Source organism: Podarcis filfolensis, assembly GCF_964270895.1.
Source record: "Podarcis filfolensis genome assembly, chromosome: 5".
Classification (NCBI taxonomy): Eukaryota; Metazoa; Chordata; class Lepidosauria; order Squamata; family Lacertidae; genus Podarcis; species Podarcis filfolensis.
The window spans coordinates 76,172,306-76,194,888 of record NC_139608.1 but is presented as its reverse complement, the minus strand read 5'-3'; the positions used below and the strand labels follow the sequence as shown (position 1 = coordinate 76,194,888).

Here is a 22,583-nt window from a genome sequence, read left to right as displayed (position 1 = left end):
GTGGGGACATAGTCAAACATGTAACACTGGCACACTGTTTAATACTAACTTGGCAGCAGTGTTCGCTATGACCTGGGAGGGAAGAGAAAGACAAAAGGAGGGGAAATCAGACCAACAGATTTAAAATAAAATAAAAAGAGCATGAGGCTAGTAAGTATTAACCAGGCTTTATAAGGCTTTTGCAAATTCCTCTACAAATAGGAACAGAAAGCAGCTGTTATGTCCCAAACCTCCCAATGTGATTAACAGAGGGAAAATGTAAGGATTACAGTTTATCCACCAGGATTTATGGAGGTACTGTGACATTTTGCCTGAACATGAACACCAAGTTTTTATTACTGTAACATTGCTTGGCATACTGCTTGGCATGCAAGGGCAAGAAAGCAAACTTTTGAAAGTCGCTTTGGAAAGTGACAATTAGATAACAACAGCAACCCATGTGAACACAGTAGATACTACGCAGATGCATCAAAGAGATAATGCCTCACCTCCACAGTGCTAAGCACTCTGGGATCAAGCACCATTCTTTCTCAACCTTTTCTACTGCTAGTGTATTGACATCTTGCTTGACCAAGAACATCCAAAGCAAATATCAAGAAGATGCACATGTCATAAACCCTCCTTCCCAGGGTTCTGTCACACCACCACCATGGAAATCATGACAAAGCTCTGAAGCGAGAGGCCAATTCAGTTCTCAGTGACTCCCACTGAGCTTTGCAGGTTAAAGTAAATGCGTTTTGGTCTGGAACACAGTTGAGAGGGGGCAAAACCTGTCCACAGGGATTCCAGAATGCACCTTGTTTTCTTTCTCCTATATAAATGAATGGTTTCTATTGACCTCATAGGACCTATGGGAAAAATTATAGCAGTTACACTTGCAATCTCCACTGTGGTGGGAAGACACTAGGCACTCCTGGTAACTAGGGAATCAAGAGAAAGTGTTGGATCCAAGAGATCCTCCTAGCTGTGTATGTGTGTGTGTGTGTGTGTGTGTGTGTGTGTGTATGCATGCTCCTTCAGGGTCAGTGCAACTCCATCTGCATCAAACTCTCCCAAATTGCAAGAATTCCTAACCAACATAACGTCTTATCTGGATTAAGCTTTAGCTTGTTTAGCCACCCATTTCTGAACACTGACCTATCACTTTTATTGCCACACTGGTATTAGATTATGGCAAGAGTTGTGTGTCACCCACACATTGACGACCCCTCCGCTCAAATTTCTAGATGACATCCCATTAGTTTCATATAGGGGTTGAAAGTATGGAAAACAAGATGGAACTCTGGGGCACTCCACAGGTCAAAGGCTATGAGATGAAACAGCAGTCTCCCAACATCACTTTCTGGGAGAGCCTCTCCATGAATGAATGGAACCACTGAAGAACAGCGTTCCACAAACCTATCCCCACCAAACAGCTTAGGAAGGATGCCATGGCTGATTGTATCAGACACTGCTGGGAGGTCCAGGAGATGCAACAGGACAGCACTCCCTCTGAGCATCTCATAGTGTAGGTCCACCAGGGTGACCAAGTCAGCTTCAGTTGCAAAACCAGGCTGGAAGCCAGATTACAATGGTTCCAAAGAATCCAATGAATACCTACAGTTGGAAGCTTGGTGACCAACTCAAGAGATTCTGGTGACTGATAGGATTAATATGTCACCTGCTATCCACTGATGTAGGCCAACATTGGGTTAGCTCCAGGAATGAATGTTGTCTTATTAATGTTTTATGCAGCTCAGTTCTTAGGACCATTTCACACATTACATAGCAGCAAATGGGTCTTTCCACTGCATTTATGCTCAGTAGGGAGCTGCAGCTAATTCCAGCTCTTTGACAAATGCACTTATGAGACACAGGTGTTTTTGCAACAATGTTTTTGTTCCACTTACTCCTGCCACATTTTAACTGCACACTTAAAGAAAATGCAGGTGCACAGATAATAATGATGTCGCCTCAAGTGCAATTTGGGAGGAGAAGCACTTGTGGACTGGCACCGTCCTTCAGCCAGGCCCTTGAGTCGATCTGAAACTTATTCTGCAAGGAACAACCTAGAACCTTGACCATCTCATCAATTTTCAAGGATCAAGCAGTCTGCCAGATATGCCCCACAGATCCCTGTTAGACCTTGCGTGAATATGAATTGTAAGCCGCTTTGGGAGCTAATCTTGGCAGGGTGTAATGGAAGGCTGTTCCCGCTGTCCTGAGAGGGGAACCAGGCTGGAGCACTGTTCCTAGATTTATTTTTGTTACTCCCCGCCCCCTTTAAAAGGCCCAGATCTGGTTGAGGAAGAAACTCAGGTTTATGTTTTTAATTTATCAGAGAAGGGAGTCTTCTTAGCAAGCCGTTCAAGTTGCCGCTAGCAAGACTCAATCCACGATTCTTCTGGTAGCTGACAAAGTTAATGAGGGAAGGGATTTTCCTGTGGATCCAGGGGATCAGGTTGCTGTGATTGTCTTGCACACTTCTCTTTAATGGACAACAGGGGTCTGGTGGCAGACATGGAGATTTCTTAAAAGAAAGGCGAAGTTGCATAGTATGAATACATAGATGTACTGTTTACTCCACTGCTTGCTGTCCAAGTTTTAATGGGGGAGGGAGAAAAGGAAGGGGGAAAACACTGGCTGCCAATACAGGTTTTCACATCAGGATAATTAAAAGTTTCCCACTCCATCTTGTTTCCTGCCCTTCAGTTTCTCTCACTCAAGAATATTCTCCCACTGGCTTAGTAAACTGTGCTTTAATCCAAATATATCTGCCTGTTACAGAAACTCACTGAGATATATTAGGAACAAGTTGTAGTCAGTAAGCAGATCAGTGATTCTATATCCATTTTAGGAATGTGCAGGACAGCTGGGCATCTGCTTACTGAGAAACACGGTGTAATAGTATCATTTTCTGAAGTGGATGCTGTTGGCTATACTAATCCTCTAAGCTATGCCCATGCACGTAAAACAACATTTTAAAGTACGGCATAAGCCTTTAGTGATATACCCCTTGAATAAGAGGGGAACTAACTCTTCCACAGTATCTGATTGAACTTTCAAAACACATCAAAGGCAGAACGCAAACTCTTCACATACCAGCAGTCATGAAAATGGACAACTGACAGACCACATCTAACATCGCCTAATGAAATTGGTCATGAACCCTGCGAAGCAAAGATGGCAGCCCAGACCTTGAGAGGGCTCCTGTATCTTTAACAGATGAAGAAGAGAGAAGCTTGTCAGGAACCACCACACCTGGTGGAATGTTCCATTCTATGCAACTCTTAAAGGTGTATGAACTTGAGGTCTTGCACTGGTTCCCAAACTTGTGTTTGAAAATGAGACCTCCATGCAGGTCCATTTTCTACCCCTGCCCCTCCAGCCAATTTGGTGCACTCATTCCATTTCATTTGTATATTGTCAGCTTTTGTGACATCCAAATATTTTCCACTGAGATTTGCCATGTGACAAGAGGGCTTGAAACACTCTCTTTGTTGGCCCCACCTCCCCTGTTGGGTTTCCCAGTGGACTGGGAAAGGGAGAGGGGAAGTAATGGACATCAGTATAGCAATAGACTGTCTGTGAATTCATTTGCAGTAGTTTAAAATAATAGAACGTAAGACAACTTTTGCTTATGCAAAAGATGAGCACTGCCAGGTCCAAAACAGGACAAGAGCCTTTCTGTAGAGCTCGTATTGCCACAGAATCTAATATACCGATCACTGACCACTAAACAAGATTTTCTCATCACATCCCCATTGATCTCATCCAAAGAGGCCTACAAATGGAATGACCATTGAATGCTACACTTTCACAGCTGCACAGACCTGGCACAGAAACACTTGTGTTGAATGGCAGAGTCAATCTGTGACATGGGTGGAATTTTATAACTATGGAAACAGTGCTCCCTCCTAAAGGCAAGCCTCTATTATGGGATGAATTAAAGGAGGACACATTAAATTTGATAATGACGTGGGAGTTGTCGGGGAGCATATTCATGCCAGACATGGACTATCACTGTCAACAGGCATCAGGGATGTGAATGTGCTCATGAAGAGCTAGGCGTCATGTTCGTACTCATGGAGATTGTTAAAGAGGAAGCGCAATATGGGTCGATCTCTTTCTTTTATTTGTCTCTCTACACACATACTAGCTTAGGGCTCATCCACCCTGATTTTTCTCTGTGCTTTCTTGGCACACACCCACTCTTTTCTGGTCTGTGCCTGAGCGCTTGCTCTCTCCAACTGCAAAAACCTGCTCTTTAATGCTTTTGGAAATCCACAGTAAGGTTGATGGTGAATCCTTTCACACTAAGGAAATAAAACCAGTTTAGGTCAAAGCTTTTTGTTTAACTAAATCAGCAAGAAAATGGACCAGTTTCTGATGCGACATCAATTTCATACCAGAGCAGTTCTAAAGAGGTCACTGTGATTCGATTGCTAATTGTGTGTCACCTAGGATTAAAAGTGCCGTTGAATGGAAATCCAGATATAAAGAGGATTATCTTAGATATTTATGGCTATTAAAGTATTAACGAACTGATGCTCTGTCCAGATGGAAACAATTGATTACTCTTCATTTTACCCCCTCTAAAATGCTGGTGCTTCTTGAATAATTTCTACTGAGTTTCCCTATCATTTCCCCACAGACTCCTCACTCTCTTCTGATTTGAAAACACATCTGAGTGAGCAAAAGCCTGAGTTTTGAGACACAAGATTTGGGAAAAAAATCAGAGGATCCTACTAATTATTCCTCAAACTCCATTTAATGCCATTGGAAGTTGTTCACTGTGATGGACAAGGGGGAGAGTGAATTTAAATTCTCTGTACTTTGTAGATGCTCTATAGATCCTATAGTACCTACCGTAGTCATTTTATGTTGTATGACACTAGGCACAAGCCAAACAACATCGTAATTCAAAAGCCCAATGGTTATTTAAAGAACAGTGACTTCAAGGATCTATTTTTCAGGAAATCATTTAGAAAAGTTGGCTAGTTTTCAGTAGTAGTCATGTCACTCATTACCAGATGTTTAGGACAAAAAAGGAATCTCTGTAACCATCATACCCTGCTTGTGAGCTTCTCAAAGGCACCTGGCTGGCTACTATTGGTTTAGGTGGACTATGAAAGGTGAGCTATTATGTACTAGGTTTAATGATGGATTCAAGACAAATGCACACTCACTACCCAGAATGCTTCCAATGAGCTGTGTATAGAAATTGGTCCATTCACCAAACTATCTAGAATGCATGATCAGAAAACAAGTTTATTACATTTACATACCATCTAAGAAGTCCACCTTCTGAAGCCCTTCGTGTGAGACTTAACTTATGCATCTCAGCCATTTCCCTTAGAGTTTCTGCTGAGTAAAGGCCAATGGGGTTGTTATATTGCCTTGCCGGGCTTAGCTGGTGTTTAGGGCTATTGCCATCTGTGATCGCTGAGCTTGTTTTGGAACCTAGGTCACTTTTTGCTGGCGAAAGGTCAGATGCCACAGACTGAGAAGACACTGAAGATCTAATGTTGACAGTCTTTAAGAAGGAGGAACTATGTGACAGGCTCATCTCTTGTTTGCTGAGGTAGCCTGAATATGCTCCATTGCTTGCTAAAATGCTACTCATGGACCCAGCCGATGTGCTACTTAGAGGATTGACGCTTGCTCGGTTGCCATTGACTTCCAGAACAGTATCCTGTAGAAGCAAACATGCAGGCGAAAGAAAGAAAGAAAGAAAGAAAGAAAGAAAGAAAGAAAGAAAGAAAGAAAGAAAGAAAAGCAATCATAGAACACATGCAAAAAGAAAAAGTCTACAGCTCTGGAATTCTACACATATCTGCAAGGTTGCCAACCTCTGACTTTAAAAAAATAATATTCTCCTTCTGGAAACCAACATGTCAGGGACAGAATCTTACATATCCGAAGTGAAGCCAGGTGGTTTTAGGACAGATTCTGGTGAAATTTGGAGATTTCTGGTTTTTCAGATGCCAATAGCAATTGCTTGACAGAAACACATAGTATTATGCATCAAGTAAGAGCTGTCTGGTTGGCAACCCTACATATCAGACATTTGCAACAGAATAGATGTATGCAACCTTCATAGCCTTGCCATTAGTCAAGCGAAAATATTAACCACATCTCTTCCCAAAGCAGCATGTTTCTCAATTCAAGATGCATGTCAATAAAGCTTCTCATCTGAACAACTGCTGATATTAGTTACCATACATGGTTAAACTGCCCATTTGTTCTTACAGAAAGGATATGCGGTTCTTAGATAAATTTCGCTTTTCGGATGGCATCTAACTACACCTACAACATATGCACATACCTATATCAATGTTGTTATGTAGATATGGGAGGGCTAATATTTCAACAATCATGCCACATATGATTAGTCTCAAAATTAAGGGCCACTGCCAGCAGAGGCAGAAATTCATGCTAATAAAGGTCGTGCAATGTGGTTAGCAAAATAGGCTGTAAAGAAGATTCTATTAATAGACAATCTCTCTGTACACTTTGCATTTGGAAAAGTGGAACATAGCCATGTACAGCCAAAGAATCTCCACTTCATGTTAACCCCCCCCCCGCCCGACTAAACAGGAAGAAATTAGGCTGCTGTCAGATATCCTTTCCATTATTGATTTCCTGCTAATTTGGTCAAAATGCAGAATAAAGAGAAAAGACTGAGATGTTTGAAAAAGCCAACACAACGCCAACATTCTCCTGGCAGGACCAAAACTTGAATTCAAAGGAGAAAGTGTATTGATAGACAGGGATCAAACAAGTGGCTCCTAGAATCCAAAGCAACTATTCTGAAGCACATCACTCCAATTTCACCACTGATTACCTTTGATCTGGGAACATTCGATGACAACACACAATACTGTAGCACAATGACTTTTTCAACAGTACGCAAGTGCTCACTGTTTTCACAAAGCACAGGTGTATAGAAATTGCTCTCCCTTCCTTTCTGCTTTTGCGGTCTCTGCCAATTTTCTGAAAGCTCTTCCCTGTCGCTTCCGCCATTCCTCTTACCCACAAGCGATTTGGGAATGATGCTATGTAAGATGTTCCAAACGGACTTCATGGGTGTGCGTGAAATGGTAATTGCCAGCAATAGTTTTGTTTTGGGGGTTTTTTGCTACTGGTGCTGGTAATTGTCCCCTTTGGTTCACATTTAAAGGCTTTTCCACCTATGATGCTTACCGTATTACCCAGGAACACAGAAAATGGCTAGAGCATCTCTGAGTACTAGTAACCAATAATCTGTTGGTTTGTATGTGTTGCACAAAATCACAAGGAGTGTGTGTTACAAACTAAAAATTTTTTTTGCGTCCAGTCAAGGGCACAAATTCTTTGGTAACTATTTCATTTCAAACTAGAGATACATGACTAGGCAAGAAGGAAAATTCTGATCCTCAACCTTCGCTGCCTTGTGGATATCTTCAGGAGGAGGAGAAAAGGCTAAGGAATAAGGACACAAATCTGGAATGGAGTTCCTAAGACAGTTGGATGGCATCTTGTACGCCTCCTTGCAGCAACTCCTGCAGCCAAGCTGGTGCCAAAGGTATTGCTCTGCTTTCCTTTGGACCACCTCAGCGAGGATGAGAGGTGGGGTTCTGTCATCTGGCTAGCCCAGGACCTCCATATACACTGCCCAGGCTTCTGGCCCGGGAGATCACTTTGGTGCTGCTAACACAGCCGTTTGACTTCACCCCGGAGGTGCACCCAATGTATCTTGAGACAGACAGATGGTGCCAACCTGGTGAATACTGTCTAATCTGTCTGGCAGCAGGTCTCTATAGCCTGCCACCTGCTCCACCTGTCACCTGCTCTTTTTAAATGGAGATGCCAAGAATTAAACCTGAGGCTTTGGCATGTGAAACGTGGGCTCTCCCACTGAGCTTTGTTCCCTCTGTGTAGCTTTCTCTTCTCCGTCTCCCTGGCTGTCCCTGTGTGGCCTTAGGGGTTACGAAAACGAGCATTATTTTTTCCATGGCAAACCTACTGTAACTTTTCTTGTGGCCAGAAGAGGAGGCTGTTATCCTGAGCATCATCCCTGGAGACATATTACTGTCATCTTGCTAGAATACCTTATTTCATGGCAGAGATGGAGTTGGTCTTTCATTCTGTGGCTTCTAGCAACATTGTGATGAATGGAGAATTCAGGAAGCAGGAGTCTAATCTTTCCCAGTGATGCCACGTAGGACATAACTGGAAACACACACACACACACACACACACACACACACATTGCATCCCCTGACTGCACTCTTTTTATATTTTTTAACAGAGTGAAAGTGCACTCCCCCCCCAAATATATAATCTTGGGGAGGGAGACAGAAAAAGAAATCTATGATGAAATGGCTTATACCTAGCAATGTTTTATGCACAGATACCTGAGCCAGCTACAGTTCGTACATTTAGCTGCTTACTCTAATGATCTATTCCCATGAGCAGTGTAACATTGGGGGAGTGAATTGGCAAAAGCCCACAGATCAGCTTCCTTAAGCTGTGTGGTACATTGTGACTGGGAACCCCTGTCCAGGAGAATGACTCTGCGATCCTTGCACTGATGTTATGCTGCTCTTGTAGGCAGGCCACTTGCACAAGCCCTTAAATGTCCAGACTCAGCCATAACAGGTGCAGTATGAACTGGCTCTCACCGTGCAACAAAAATGCAGCCCTCCACCCGTGTCCTCCTTAGGGACATGATTTGGAAGTTTAGGGACAGTCACTTATGCCTCCTCTCTTGGCACTTGCTTCGAAATCTGAAGCAGCCTGGTAGCAATATCAACCCTAACATCCAGAGGTTCTTGGTTGCAACTCAGCAAAGCTCTTATCCAAACCTGTTCCACAAAGCCCTTTATTTAGAGATGCTAGGACTCACACGTGAGGTACTTGATCAGTAAGAGTTTGCTGAGCAGGCTTTCTGAAGGGATTTGTGTTATTCCTGTGACATGCTTGTTGCCCTCCCATGGCTCCCACAGAGATGCAGAACTGATGGTAATGGTATGAACAGCATCACACTTAGGGCTCCAGACTTGTGCTGGATTCATAGAATTGTAGAGCTGGAAGGAACCCCAAGGGTCATCCAGTCCAACCCTCTGCAATGCAGGAATCATAGAATTATTGAATAGTAGCATTAGAAAGAGCCTTGAGGATCATCTGGTCCAATTCCCTGCAATGCAGGAATATGCAGCTGCCCCTTATGGGGATCGAACCTGTGAGCTTGGCATTATCAGCACCACACTCTAATCAACTGAGCTATCCAGAAGACAGGTTTCCTGCTTGTCCTGTGCTTTCTAGGCATGAGTCTGAATGGTTTTGTGCTTGCCCCACCACTTCCTCCAGGAAAACCAGCTCTTTAGTGATAAATCGGAGCAAATGTCAATCCGGAGAAATCCCGATTGACGTTTGCTCCAATTCATCAGTATAAATCGGGTTTCCATGGGGAAAAGGGTGTGGCAAGGGCAAGCTTGGATAAGCCCTAAATTAGTGGGGCTGAGCTGCTGCTGAAGGTCAGGTGTCCCTGAATTCACCTGTGCTGTAATCCAGGTAGCATTGTAGCATCCTCCCAATTTGTGAGGTCCCTCAAGGCCTTGCCACTTGCACCTCTGCTACTTCCCCCTCATTTAGAATGCTATGGGGCCTTCCTAGGGCAGGGTCAAAGCCCCCTGCACCCCCCTCATTGGATGTAGCCCTGCATCCTACATGCACCACCTGGGCCACATGAGTAAAGGACTTAGATATTACAGCTTGTAGCATGGGAACCAGCCACAAGGTAGCAGAGCCAGCTTTGCAAAGGTTAACCTAAAGCAGCTCTCCATAGGGTGGGCCCAGCAAGCAATCGGCACTGGTCCAATCTTAAATAACATGTACTGGTTCCCCCACAGTGAAGCATGGGGGAAACCTGCCATTTTTGGCCAGAGAACTGCAAACTGACCTACTTTTTCTGTTATGGACTACAAATGAACATTCTAAAAGGTGTCCAGGAGAGAGAAACATTTAAGACTTCACACAGACCTTTGACCTTACTTGATCCTGGGATGCCAATGATAACGTCAAAAATTTGTATTTCTAGAGCGAGGGCTCAAACACTCTTTGCAAATCAAACAGCAGAGCCGCAGCATTCTGTTGCAACTGGTAACCGGAATAATGAGCTCAAATGTAACATTTATTTATCTGAAACTTTTTTTTTATCCCATCTTTTACTGGCAAGGTCCCTGAGGCAGCATGATAAAGGCTGCTATCTAGAATACAATCAGATGTCAAATCTTCAGAGGTCACTGGTCCTACGGGCAATTGCTCAACCAATGTACCTAAGCTGGAGCTGATAGATCTATTCTGGTAATAGCTGCCACTTTAGGCCAAGGTGTCCATAGTCTTCTTTCTCAATGTTAGGACTGCAAGCTTGCTTAGTTTCTTCAGGAGGGTAATCATGTAAGGTTGCAAACCTGCACCCAGGTAGGCTATTTGAACCCTAACTGCATAGAGGGAGTCCTATGTGCTGTGCATACAGTTGAACTTGAACAGCTTCTATGAAGAAAGTAATGAATTGGCATAGGTTGTGGGGATGGAAGATGGGGAGTAAACACACACACATAACTCAGTGTAGAAAAGAAGTTATCTTACTGGCTTTGACTGATTCTGAGGTATCTCAGTATGTGCTTGCTCATTCTTTACAGTTCATCTTGTAAAACAGCTCCCCTCCCGCAACTGGTCTGTTTGATCTGCCTCCATGGTCTTCACTGCCACTTGAGCTCTAATCTCCACCAGGCTTATGAAGTGCATACACAACATCACAGTTTTTATTCCAAATTGCTTATTATGGAATAACTGCTACCACCTCATTCTCTATCGCAGACGGGGTGCGAATGAATCATTGTGCGGCAGGGGAAATGGCCTTGTATCAGGTTGCTGCCAAAGAGAAGCAGAAAGGTACACATCTGAAATATCTGGTGTGATGAGCCGCAGGAGTTTTCCAGAGCACCTACCTTTTGATGAGGGATCACAGGCATTGGAGAGTCAATTCTTGGGGTGGCTGTAGGAACTGGAGCAGGACGTTTTGATCTGCAATGAATGCAAAAAAAAAAGGTAATTGAGTAGCTGGAATTTCTCCCCATAACTTAAAGATAGCACTGAAAAATACTTCAAAGAATATAATGGTGGTTCCTCCCCCATCCCTGTCCCCCAGATCAGCCTCCCTCCTTCTGGTTTGGTAATAGTAGGATCCACTTCTTCTTTTGGGTCTCTCTCTCTATACAATAGCTTGTTGCTGACGGTCCATTACACAGAAAAAACATAACCAGGGTGGGACTACACAGACGTTGGGCTACAGGGAAAGAAGCAGCCTTGGTCCTCTGTGGCAGGAGTCACTGGGAACAAGCTCAGCCCTCAATTAAGACTCAACCAGATTTCTTTTGTGCTGTTTTTCTAGGCACAGGGCCAGGCTTTAAAGTTCTGTATCTGAGAAGGGCGGTTTTTGGGTCCAGGCGCTTTCCCCAAGAAAACCGACATTTTACCACTGAATCGGAGCAAACTGCAACCAGGTTTTTCACGGATTGCCATTTGCTCCAATTTAGCAGTAAAGCATGGGCTTTTCTGAGGAAAGCACCAGGACAGAAAACACAACATATTGGGACACAGAGCTTTAAAGTGCGGACCTGTACCTGGAAAGTGCAGTACAAAAGTATGTCTGGATGAGCCCTCAGTCATATCCAGTGCTATTTTTCTAGAAAAAGACATGCCAGAACTCACCATGAACATCTCCCTTGTTCTCTTAGAATGGCAATGGCGCCCACCTGAAAGGTGCCAGAACTAAGTTTTGGTAAGTTCCAGCTGAAAAAAAGCCCTGGTGATATCCCCACTGAAGCATTTGTTGTCAAAATCTGCCCTCCATTCCTGGCACTGGGTGGCTTTTGTCTTCCTAGTCCTAAAGTAGTTTACAAGGCCTCTTCATGTGCACAGAACCCTGAAATATGTTGTGACATACCACGAACACACCTCCTCTGTCATAACAACAGGCATTTGTTGCTCTCACACATAGCACAGTACTTTGAATTGGGGACATGGTCCTTAATTTTTTTATACTCCTGGCTAGGGGTGGGCAGTATATAAACATAAACTATGTAGAACAATGAAAGTTTACTATCCCCCTTTCTCTTCCCCCTCTCCTACTCTCTCTCCCCACCTCTTTCCCCCCAACCTTATACGGCATACAACACAAAAGTCTCACATTGAATATAACCGACCCAAAGAAATATCTTTATGATCTGAAAACAGAGACGAAGTTTATACTATTGTAACCCAATAAATCCTTAATAAAAACAATACTAAATAAATAAATCACCTGAAACAGACCTGAAGTTCAGATTGCGATAACTGTTTCTCCAGAGGGAGCTTTAAAACAGAGCATTCATGTCCAGCAAGGGGCCATCACTGGGAAGGGCATGCCGGACAAATCGCTGGGAACAGCTGTGAGGGGCTAGCCCTACTCTTGCCTGCTCACTCCCTCACTGGGAAGGACCTGCCAGAGCGCAGTTGCGATCGCTCCTCCTGCCCACCCCCTCCCTCCCTCCACATCCCAGGACCTTGACATCATGATGTATTGCCATATTGCGATGGTTAGCTTGGGATATATCATGATGTTGAGAACCAGATCTTGCCCAGCCCTATTCCTGGCTGTGAATTGTTGGAGGAATTTCTACAGAAGCACAACCGATCCTGTCCTTGGCCCCCCAAGGGACTTCCATGTGGATGGGCTTGCACCCAAGCTCCTTGCAGTGAGGCAGCACAGCCAGAGGTGTTACAGCAACCCGTGCTCTTCAAAGGCCTTCAAAGCCATGGGCTGCTATGATGACATGCCCCATGCCTGACTGATATGCTGCCATTGTTGCTGTCATTGTTATTCTTGTGGAAGCTCTCTTCTAACATTAGCTTTTAAAGGAATTTCAAGGCACCACGCTAGACACAAAGGCTTTACGGATAATTCTTGTCTTGAGCATCTTCCGCGGTGGCATTTACAACTGAGCATGAAAGCTCACTGCATTAGGCATACAAAGAACTGAAGGGGAGGGCAGCAGAGGTGAAATCCCTCGAGGAAGAATGAAAACATGATTTATGCAGGGGCCATGGTCTCTCAAGGGCTCGTCCCTTCGTTCAGGGACACAGGTTTCCTGGAGCTCATTCTTTCACTGTCAGGGTCAAATCTGAACAAATAAATTCAAGGTTCTTTCCCCCTAAAGTAAAGGAACTGCTATTGAAAGAGGAAAAATATGTAAGGCTGTGAACTGTTTATTGCACAAGCACCAGGGAAAGTTTTCATTAAAGAAGTGCATGACTCATTCCCTCCTTCCTCAACCCTCTCTCTTTTTGGGCATTCTAATGTAATTTCAGAAGTTTCTTGTACATGCATTTTTTTATGCTTCCCGTTTAATAGTGGAAGAAGAAATTTGCACCTCTCTCAGTGTAATTTCCAAAGCTGTCATGCATCCAGCCCTCGTGTGATCTCGCCAGTTCACTCCACACCTTGCCAAGCCTGCTCCCCACCCTCCTGGAATATTTTCACCTTGCTGGAATGGGTCATTTAATTATAATGATACCTCTTGCCTACCTGGGCTGAAGATGTATACGTGTACAAAACGTACTGATTCTGTGTGGTTTAAATGTGGCTTATTATACAAAGGTGTGAGTCATATTCATTGTTCCACCCACTTTCCCCTATGACCCCCACACCAGTGGAATGTGGCCTGGAAAGGCTGTCCAGGAGAGTATTTGACCCTTGATCTGAAAAAATGTTTCTAATTCCTGCACTACAACGAAGTCACTTTCTTCAATCTAGTTAACATACGGGCTGAATATTGCACTTGGTTAGTGACATGTGTGGGTCCTGGGCTACGGGGAAAATGCAGGTGGGGTGTGCATTGCTTTAAACTCTTGAAGAAAGGTACAAGAGCATCAAGGCACACTTCCAGCTTCTCTTTGGTGTGTCACAACAAACGATTTCACAGACAAAACTGAAAAGGTTGCGTCTGTCATCTTGCATTTGTAGCTCCTTGGTGATCCTGGAGCAGGAATGCCATTTTATTCTTCAAGTTACTGATTTGCATCATGTCATATTGCACCACGACACATAACCTCCCTATGTTCTCTGGAGCTATACTATTCAAACTATTGGGTTTGCTTATATTTATGCTTGCATGAGAATCTAAGAATACAGCTGCCAAGTCCTCAGTGGCAACCACAGATTCAGTTCTGGTGGGCAGCTGGAAATCCCTGAATCTTTTTCTACATCTAGAATAATGCTGTTTTTAAAAAGTTGCTAGCAACCCACAGAGACAAAGAATGAGAGAAACAAACCTCACTGGGTGTTAGAAAAAACAACTGCCTGCCAAACCTTCGCACTGCTCAAATCAAAACGAATATTCCCAGCAATCTGGCGCAACACACGTTTAACATCTACCAGTAACACCCTGTTTCTCTGTTGTTTCACCTACATTTCTCATGGGTTCTGGTATCAACCAGGCACATTAGCAAGACAGGTTCTTGATTTTAGCACTATAGACAGCTCCTAGCAAGCAACTTGCTCCAGTGAAAATTGGAAGTGAACTGAGGCCTTACGAGCCTCTGCCTCCAATGTACACTTTCACTTGATTGAAGAATGGAGATTGTTAACAGGTCAACACTCGTCTCTTCTCCCCAATGCCTAGTTTCCCAAGCACAGGGGTTTCTTTTAATGTACAGAGGAACGTTCCGCAATGCAACCCCAAGCCCCACCTGAGGTCTGAATAGGTATATCCTCGATGCAGGCCCACAACCTCAATGAGAACTAGGCTTTGGCCTGCATAACAAAGTACCAACTACATGGTGCTCACAAGCTCTGATCCATGCTTCACTCCTTCCTTGATCACTAACCCATAAGCACTCCCCTGGTTCCTCATTCTGAGAGTCCAACTATCTGCTCCTCTTGCTCCTCTTTCCTCTTCTGCTTGGCCTGCCTCTCTGGAATTTACCTCAGCTTTCCTCTTACCATTCGGTCAGATCGCTAAGTGCAAGGGTGGGGTGGTGCCTGCAGCCCTTCAGACGCCATTGTACTCCATTATCATTAGCCTCAGCCAGCATGGGCAAGCGTCAAGGATGATAGGAATTGTAGTTCGGCAAGATCTGGCAGGCCACAGGTTCTTATTTCTTTAGAGGCCATGACTCTACTGATAGCAGGTGGGGTGGGGGTAGTGAATGGAGATTTCCAGAATCACACTCAGTCCATTTATTCAAGGCAGGGAACAATAACCTAAAATCATACAGCCCCATTTACAGAGACTAAGCCAGACTTTTCTCAGCTTTTAGGTCTGGAACTGCATTAAAAGCAATGGTCAGGTTACTTACAGCAGTCTCAAACACACCTGTAGTTTCAAAGCAGCCCACTTTCGAAAAATTCTGTTCCTTTCATTTCAAATTCTGATCCCAAATTATATTTTTCAGGTTATTAATGCAGCTCTAATATGCAGAAAACAGAAAGGAAAATAATCACATGCTCCGATAGCCATGTGAGAGCTGCACTTCATGTGATTCAAAGGATTTTTGAATTTTCTTTCCATAAAGAGCCACTCATCAGAATGAGAGTTTCATCTTTTTCCCTTCCTATTCATTTTCTCTGTGCATTGAAAGACAGAATAACCAACATTTGTGCTTCTGGATGAATGAAGCAAATGTTGACAGTTCCAGAGAATTACTTAACTATTTTATAGTGCTGTCATACAACCACACTTTGGTTTCTTTAAGTATTAATGTGAAACCAAAGCCACAATTGCAGTGGCATCTTCCAACAGCTGGAAGCTATCTATCCTGCTAGCCAAATAGCATTCAACACCCTGTAATGCAATCTGGTTGCCAGATCAATTACACCTGAAAACAAAACAAAACAAAAGCATCAGCCACTGAATCAAATATCAGTAGATGCAAAAGAGAACAGATCAAGTATACTCACCCAAAGCACACTCACTACCTATCTACTTAAGCGTACAAATCTCACCTCTGAAGAGGATGAAAACAGTCAGTAAGACCACTTGCAGCGAGAAGGTTGCAACATAAGACAAGGGAATCAATTCAGTATTTTTAAAAGTGGTTGCCGAACAAGATCTCCCAAACAAATATACCAGAAAAATAAGCAACCTACTTGGAAAATACCACGTAGGCACCAAGAGGTGAAATAGCAATGCAAACCACAGCATTTATAGCTGCATCACTTATATTTCACTTTAAATGTCTCAATCCTGGCCCCTCCTGGCCCAATATAGGTCATTTTAGCCTATGCCTTCATAATTTGCTGCTTATTTTGTCAATTCTCTAAGCTAATCAGCACTAACCATAAGCAGAAGGTAGTCTTGTGGCAGATCTAACCTGTAATAACTCTTTATCATGGCTTTATTCAGTCCGTGTCAAGCCATCAAGTGAGACAGAAGCACCATTAATGCCTGCTGTGACCTTTACACGGCGAGCACAAAGTAATGTTGCAGAAGGAGATTATCTTCAACAACCCACCCAGGAGATATATACCCCAGACAAATGTGAAGGTTTGTTTTCACATTACCTTCTCCATTGATATTTTGGGAGTGGGGTTCTGGGTGAGCAATGTACATTCCGCAAGAATCTCTAACCGCGAGGTAGGTTCTTCTGAGTAATAAATACTTCTGTGCCCTTTAAAGACATGGCATTGATTGATGGTCTACTGGGTCTCCGGTGAAGCTAACAGGGTTTATGTGATGCATTTAAAACTGAGCTCTCCTCCACATGCAACGCAACAACTGACAGTCTCAACTTATGCATGTCTACTCAGAAGTAAATTTCATTGACTCCAAAGGGGCTTGCTGAAAGACAAGCACATGCAGAGTTGCCATAGGAATTACAATGCACTCTTAATCTAAGGCAAATAAATACAAATCCCTCTCAGCATTTTTACTATATATATCTCCATGGGAAAAACAGCTAGTTAAAAATGGTAAAATAAAAATACGGACATCGCCTAGCCAATGTTAAGCATCTTTAAAACCCATTGATTTCAAGAGGAGATATTGAAGTACACGTTTTAACTTTCCATTTGAAATCAATGAGTCTTAATAGAGGATAACTTTGTCTCTGTTATTCCCACAGGATAGCCTATAATATTACCGACAGGCTGCCCCACAATTACAGATTCAGTTTTATGCCAGCAGTTGTCTGGCTGATTAGTATTTGACTACGGGTCTGTCTACAGTTCCCTTGCTTCACATTTTGCTATGGCTTTGGCTCACATAATTTAAATTCAAGTCATTTTCTTTGGTTATCTGCTCATCCAGGAAATTGGTGCACATTTTCTTTTGCATGAAGTCTTTGGGTTATGCTAATAAAATGAGGTCAGCTCTCTGAATATTTGGTTTCATTTATAGCAAAGTCCTGAAGATAGGTTGCATGCAAAAACATTAAGGCACCAGGTCATCCCTGGGCACAAGTAGGTAGGACTTACTATTCTGCCCCTGTTCTGGCAATATTTTTTTAAGGCTCTCAGGTGACATGTTCAATAGAAATACTTTCCCCACCAAATCCTGGGTTAAAGTCTAGAAAAATAAAGTTCTGGGTTCTATTTATTTCTTGGATGCTGATAGTTCTGTAGCAACGATGGGGACCTACAGGCTGGCTTCTGTGATCTCACCAACACACACACACACACCAATTCACAGTGAATTTTTTTCTTAAATTTCCCGCCCCCTTTTCATAAGGCTATGGATGAACACATATATTATAAAGCACGCCCTACCTTTCTGAGCTGTGAGAAGATCCAAGGCTACCACTGCCTGGGTCTTACTTCCTTTTAGAGGACAGATCACTGGAAACTTAGATGTTTTCGTGATACTTTACATACATTCACACACAAATAGAGTACAGGTGGAGACAAAGAGCACAAGCACTCCTGGTGGGCAGCAGGCCTCACTCTCTGTTCCAAACTGCTTCTATTGCTACCGCTCTTTCACACATACAAATCTGTCCCTCTTGAGCTTCACGGGGAGTCACCTTCCCCAAACTGATTCAGAACATCCCAGAAAAAAACAGCTAATCTTTGCTATCCATTAGGAGACATTTCCCTGGCCACTGTGAGACATTAGTTATTAAACTGCTTAACGCTAGGCTCATGCCTGCACTTTTAGCACCATGGATAAACATACAGTGGTACCTCGGGTTACATACACTTCAGGTTACATACGCTTCAGCTTACAGACTCCGCTAACCCAGAAATAATACCTTGGGTTAAGAACTTTGCTTCAGGATGAGAACAGAAATCGTGCAGTGGCAGTGCGGCGGCAGCAGGAGGCCCCATTAGCTAAAGTGGTGCTTCAGGTTAAAAACAGTTTCAGGTTAAGAACGGACCTCTGGAACGAATTAAGTACGTAACCAGAGGTACCACTGTATTTTACTTTGAAAATATGTCTAATGAATCAGACACACAGCAAAAGAGGCAAAGCTGGGGATTGATCCATGCGCTGATCCAGCATTCAACTTCTTGGTGCCTACATTTCTGCCAACAACTGCAAAGCCAAGTTCTCGCTGCAGATGAAGAGCCTGTTGTTGAGATCATTTAAAAAATGCTACATCTGTCTTCACCCTAACTGCATTTGCACACATCAACAGGGACACAGACCGGGGGTGGGCACAAGCACAGGCATTTACTGTATGCGCTAGACAACTGCGGTGCCCAAATCACAGCAACCTTGAGCAGGGAAACAATTTGAATCATGCTACCAATGCTTTCTATTACGTCTGCTTCAGATGCTGTCACCACAGATGTTAAATGCCTGATTTATGACTGAATCTGCTGCAAAAGAACATTTGTCTCCCAGCAAACTGCCAAGGCTTTTACAACTGGAATCAATGGCAGTTTAGGAGGAGTGTCTGCACTGGAAGTGAGTTATGTTAGAGGCAGTTGCTTAGACTGGGAAGAGAATACCATATTTGATTTTTTTTTAAGTCTCATAATTGTTTTTTTCTTACCCTTAATCTACCAGGTTGCAACAGCATAAGAATTCTACACAAGTTTTTATGAGGTCAGTAAATATTGTATGAAGATCCCCACCACCATCTGCAAATATCTGTCACTATCTGGATGTGGTGTAGAAGCTTCATCTGCAGGTCAGAAAACTCTGGAGTCACTGATGTATATTATAGTTGCTGTAAAGGGAAGCACATGAGACTTGTACTTGAATAATGAAAAATGAAATCATCTGTGGTCAAAGCGAGTTCATCCGTTATCACAATAATGAACACTACAGAGATCATGGATCATTTAAATTTGTATATATGTTGAAAGAGGCACTTTTGAGAGCTAAGCAGTACTTGCCGGGCTGCATCACTTCAGACTGTCGGCAGATGATTCCTAGTTTGAGCAGTCTCCAATCTCCTACAGTGGACGCTCGGGTTGCAAATGTGATCCATGCGGGATGCACGTTCGCAACCCGCAGCATTTGCAACCCGCGTCTGCGAATGTGCGGGTTGCGATTTGGTCTTCTGCGCATGTGCAAAGCGTGATTTAGCGCTTCTGTGCATGCGCAACTGCCAAAACCCAGAAATAACCCATTCCGGTACTTCTGGGTTTCGGCAGTCCATAACCCCAAAAAACGCAACCTGAAGTGGCTGTAACCCGAGGTATGACTGTATTCATATATATCCTGCAGACAATGGAGGAAGGAGGGTCTTCAGCTCTAAGGCTCACTTCAAGGCAAGTTTTTGCTCTATAACTAACCCTCAGTACTTGTTTTTATCCCTCTCTTCCATTTTATTTTTTAACTTCTTTTTCCACCAATCGCTCAGAAGGGGCTCAACTCACCCTACTCAGCGCTTCATCTCAACATTCCATAAACTGCTCTTATACCATAAACTGGCTTCTTTCTCTCCCTCCTTTACAAATCACCCAAAGTAAGAGATTATCCTTATTGCATACCCATCACAAGCCAGGGCAGTGCCAAGTTTCAACCTTCCCCTATAGCAATCAACCTACACCTAGGCAAAACCACTGCAGATAGCCATGCAGAATCACCCATAGGGGTAGGCAGAGAGGGAACTCAAGTTGCACTGCTGTTGGGGTGCACTGGTGTCAAAGCCTCACAGCCTCTTCATTAGGTCCTCTTGACCATCATATGGAGGACACAAGACCCCTGTGAAAACTCAATGCATATTGATGGCCACCTGTCATGCATGCTTCAATTGAGATTCCTGCATTGTAGGGGCTTGGACTAGGTGGCCCAAAACATCCTTAAAGAACATGCCTTGTAACGCTTGACTCAAACTTATTCCCATTTTAATTTTTAAAAACAAACTTGGCCATCAGTAAAAATAAATAAATGAAACAGCTTATGGTATATAACTTCATTCAACTTGAGATAGTCAATAGGCTCAAGCTAGGGTCACTAAATGTGGATTTGAAAAATACTTGCTTCTGGGGTTGAACCAAAGAGGGGAAGAAGACAGGGCAGGGCCTAGGAGGTAGAGCTGCAACCTTAGCAGAATCGTGAAGGGCAGTGATTGAACTTGGTAGATTGAGGTGGAACAATTTGCCACAATATCAGGATGCAACAACAAGTTCAGAACAAGTGGGAAAACAACACACCTCTAGTTTTGAAATGTTTAAGTCCAGTGATATACAGCTGGTAATTCTGCACAGAGTTCAACTTTGCTAACAACATGCAAAATAAAATGGCATCTGACACATATATGGGATTTTAATCTTGATTATAAAGCAACTTGAGCTTAATTCACACAGGGAAGCAGTGGCTGCCTGAAAATGAATCCACGTAGAGCAGCATAAGCACGTCTCATGTGGAAGCACCAGTTATAGAGCTTGAGCCCAGTGGCTACCCAGCACATGCCCCAGGTACTCCTGTGGGGTGATTGTTCTCTTTGAATCAGACCTACAACCAGGCCTACACAGCAAAACATCTGGAATTTCCATCAGATTCCATCATCAAAAATGGCTTGGGAAGCTGCTTTAGATGCTGCTACCTTCCTATACAAGAACAGGATTTGCAAGTTCATAATGTTTTCTGTCCCCAACCCAACAACATCACATCCAAAATGCAGTCTTTGAATTATTTTCCACTCTGGTGTGTGTGTGTGTGCATGCACATGCAATACAAAACTGGCTGATAACGCCAAGGTTGCAGGTTCAATCCCCATATGGGAAAGCTGCATATTCCTGCCTTGCAGGGGGTTGGACAAGATGATCCTCAGGGTCCCTTCCAACTCTGCAGTTCTGTGATTCTAAAAAAGGCAGGTTTAAAGGCTGCATTTACGTCATGTGCTTGCACAGGAATAGGAATCATGAGGAACCAGGACACCCTGCTTCTGCACTACAACACAATGCCCACAGCAACACTCTTAAGGTGGTGCCTTTTAGCCATCTCCCCACAATGGTAGTAACTTATCTCCTCATACTTTTGAAGAGTAAGAGACAGGTTGTAGCTGGCTGATTTTATCTTGTTCTGGGCCTCTAGGTGGGTCATGCCATCTGTGTTGACTCCATCAATTGCTACCACCAAGTCCCCCTGGTTCATCTGGGACTGAGCTGCCTTGCTGCCTGGCGTAATCTGCAGGAGGAAAAGAATGAGAGAGATAAACAAAGGCCGTCAAGACAGAGCACAATTCATCTACATATATGCTTGCATCTACTGACCCATGTGCTCACAGTCACCTACAGCTGACAATTCAAAGTCAAATCAAACTGATATCAGAGGGATGCACTGGATTTCCCTGCTCTATCCAACATCATTTCCAGAAAGCTGCACACTGCAGTGAAGATCTACTTCTCAGCCCCACTCATCTAAATTCCTGCTAACAAAGGTGTTTTGGGGAATGAAACATACCTAGGTATTAAGTTAGCTGTTCTGCAGAGAGATAGCATGCAACAAACATTGCACAAACTCTTTTCACAAGATCCTTTCCTTGCTCCTTGGTACAGGGATTAAGTTCAATCCTAAAGGTCTTGTTTACACTAGCAGTTAACAGGTTTAAATAGATGCATCACTGTTTGAAATAAGATGAGTATTAGCTCACCTCTAGTGCATTTTGAAATTTACAAACAAAAACAAGGTCATTTCCATTTATTCCCAAAAGTGACTGAAAACAGCACAAAAGGGCTATTTATCTGAACTTGTTTCAATTTATCTCTCTCTCTCTCTCTCTCTGACAGAAGATGTTCCTTCATGTATAAGGGCTACTGTCTGTGAATTGGACCTTTGTTCATTCTGAATGATAGCTTCCATCCATTCACTAGCATTTGTTCAGGATAACTTATAGGTAGATTATGCCCATTTTGGGATATTTATAGAATAATACTGCCATATACTGCTCAGCTTCTCACAACCAAGGGTTATTTTAGATACACAGGAAGCATAATGTTAGTCTTTGAGCATATGCAGTTAAGTATAATTAAGTTCCCTCTCTGACAACTAGGGTCACAAAGGAAGGTTTCCAGGTTTCCAGCCCCCATCTGCTCTTCCTCCTCCCTCCTCCTCTTCTTCAGTCTGGGGCTGCCAAACCATGACAGATCTTGACAGAGCTGAGGGACTCATGACCTTGTC

At 43.4% G+C, this 22,583-nt stretch overlaps 1 protein-coding gene across 50 annotated transcripts in view; it reads right to left on the bottom strand.

Annotated features, from left to right (window-relative positions):
* The window catches only part of LDB3 (LIM domain binding 3), a 144,834-nt gene that overhangs the window by 63,131 nt on the left and 59,120 nt on the right, over positions 1-22,583 (bottom strand). For 30 of the 50 annotated variants that reach the window (XM_083614708.1, XM_083614685.1, XM_083614687.1 and 27 more), the window contains 3 exons: positions 21,439-21,590; positions 10,977-11,052; positions 50-72 (listed from right to left, as the gene is read on the bottom strand). In XM_083614708.1, coding sequence (XP_083470834.1) covers positions 50-72; positions 10,977-11,052; positions 21,439-21,590 — 251 coding nt within the window. Of the gene's footprint in view, positions 1-49; positions 73-5,267; positions 5,675-10,976; positions 11,053-21,438; positions 21,591-22,583 lie in introns of all 50 variants that reach the window. The other 20 variants (XR_014548297.1, XM_083614672.1, XM_083614665.1 and 17 more) reach the window with 1 other exon arrangement.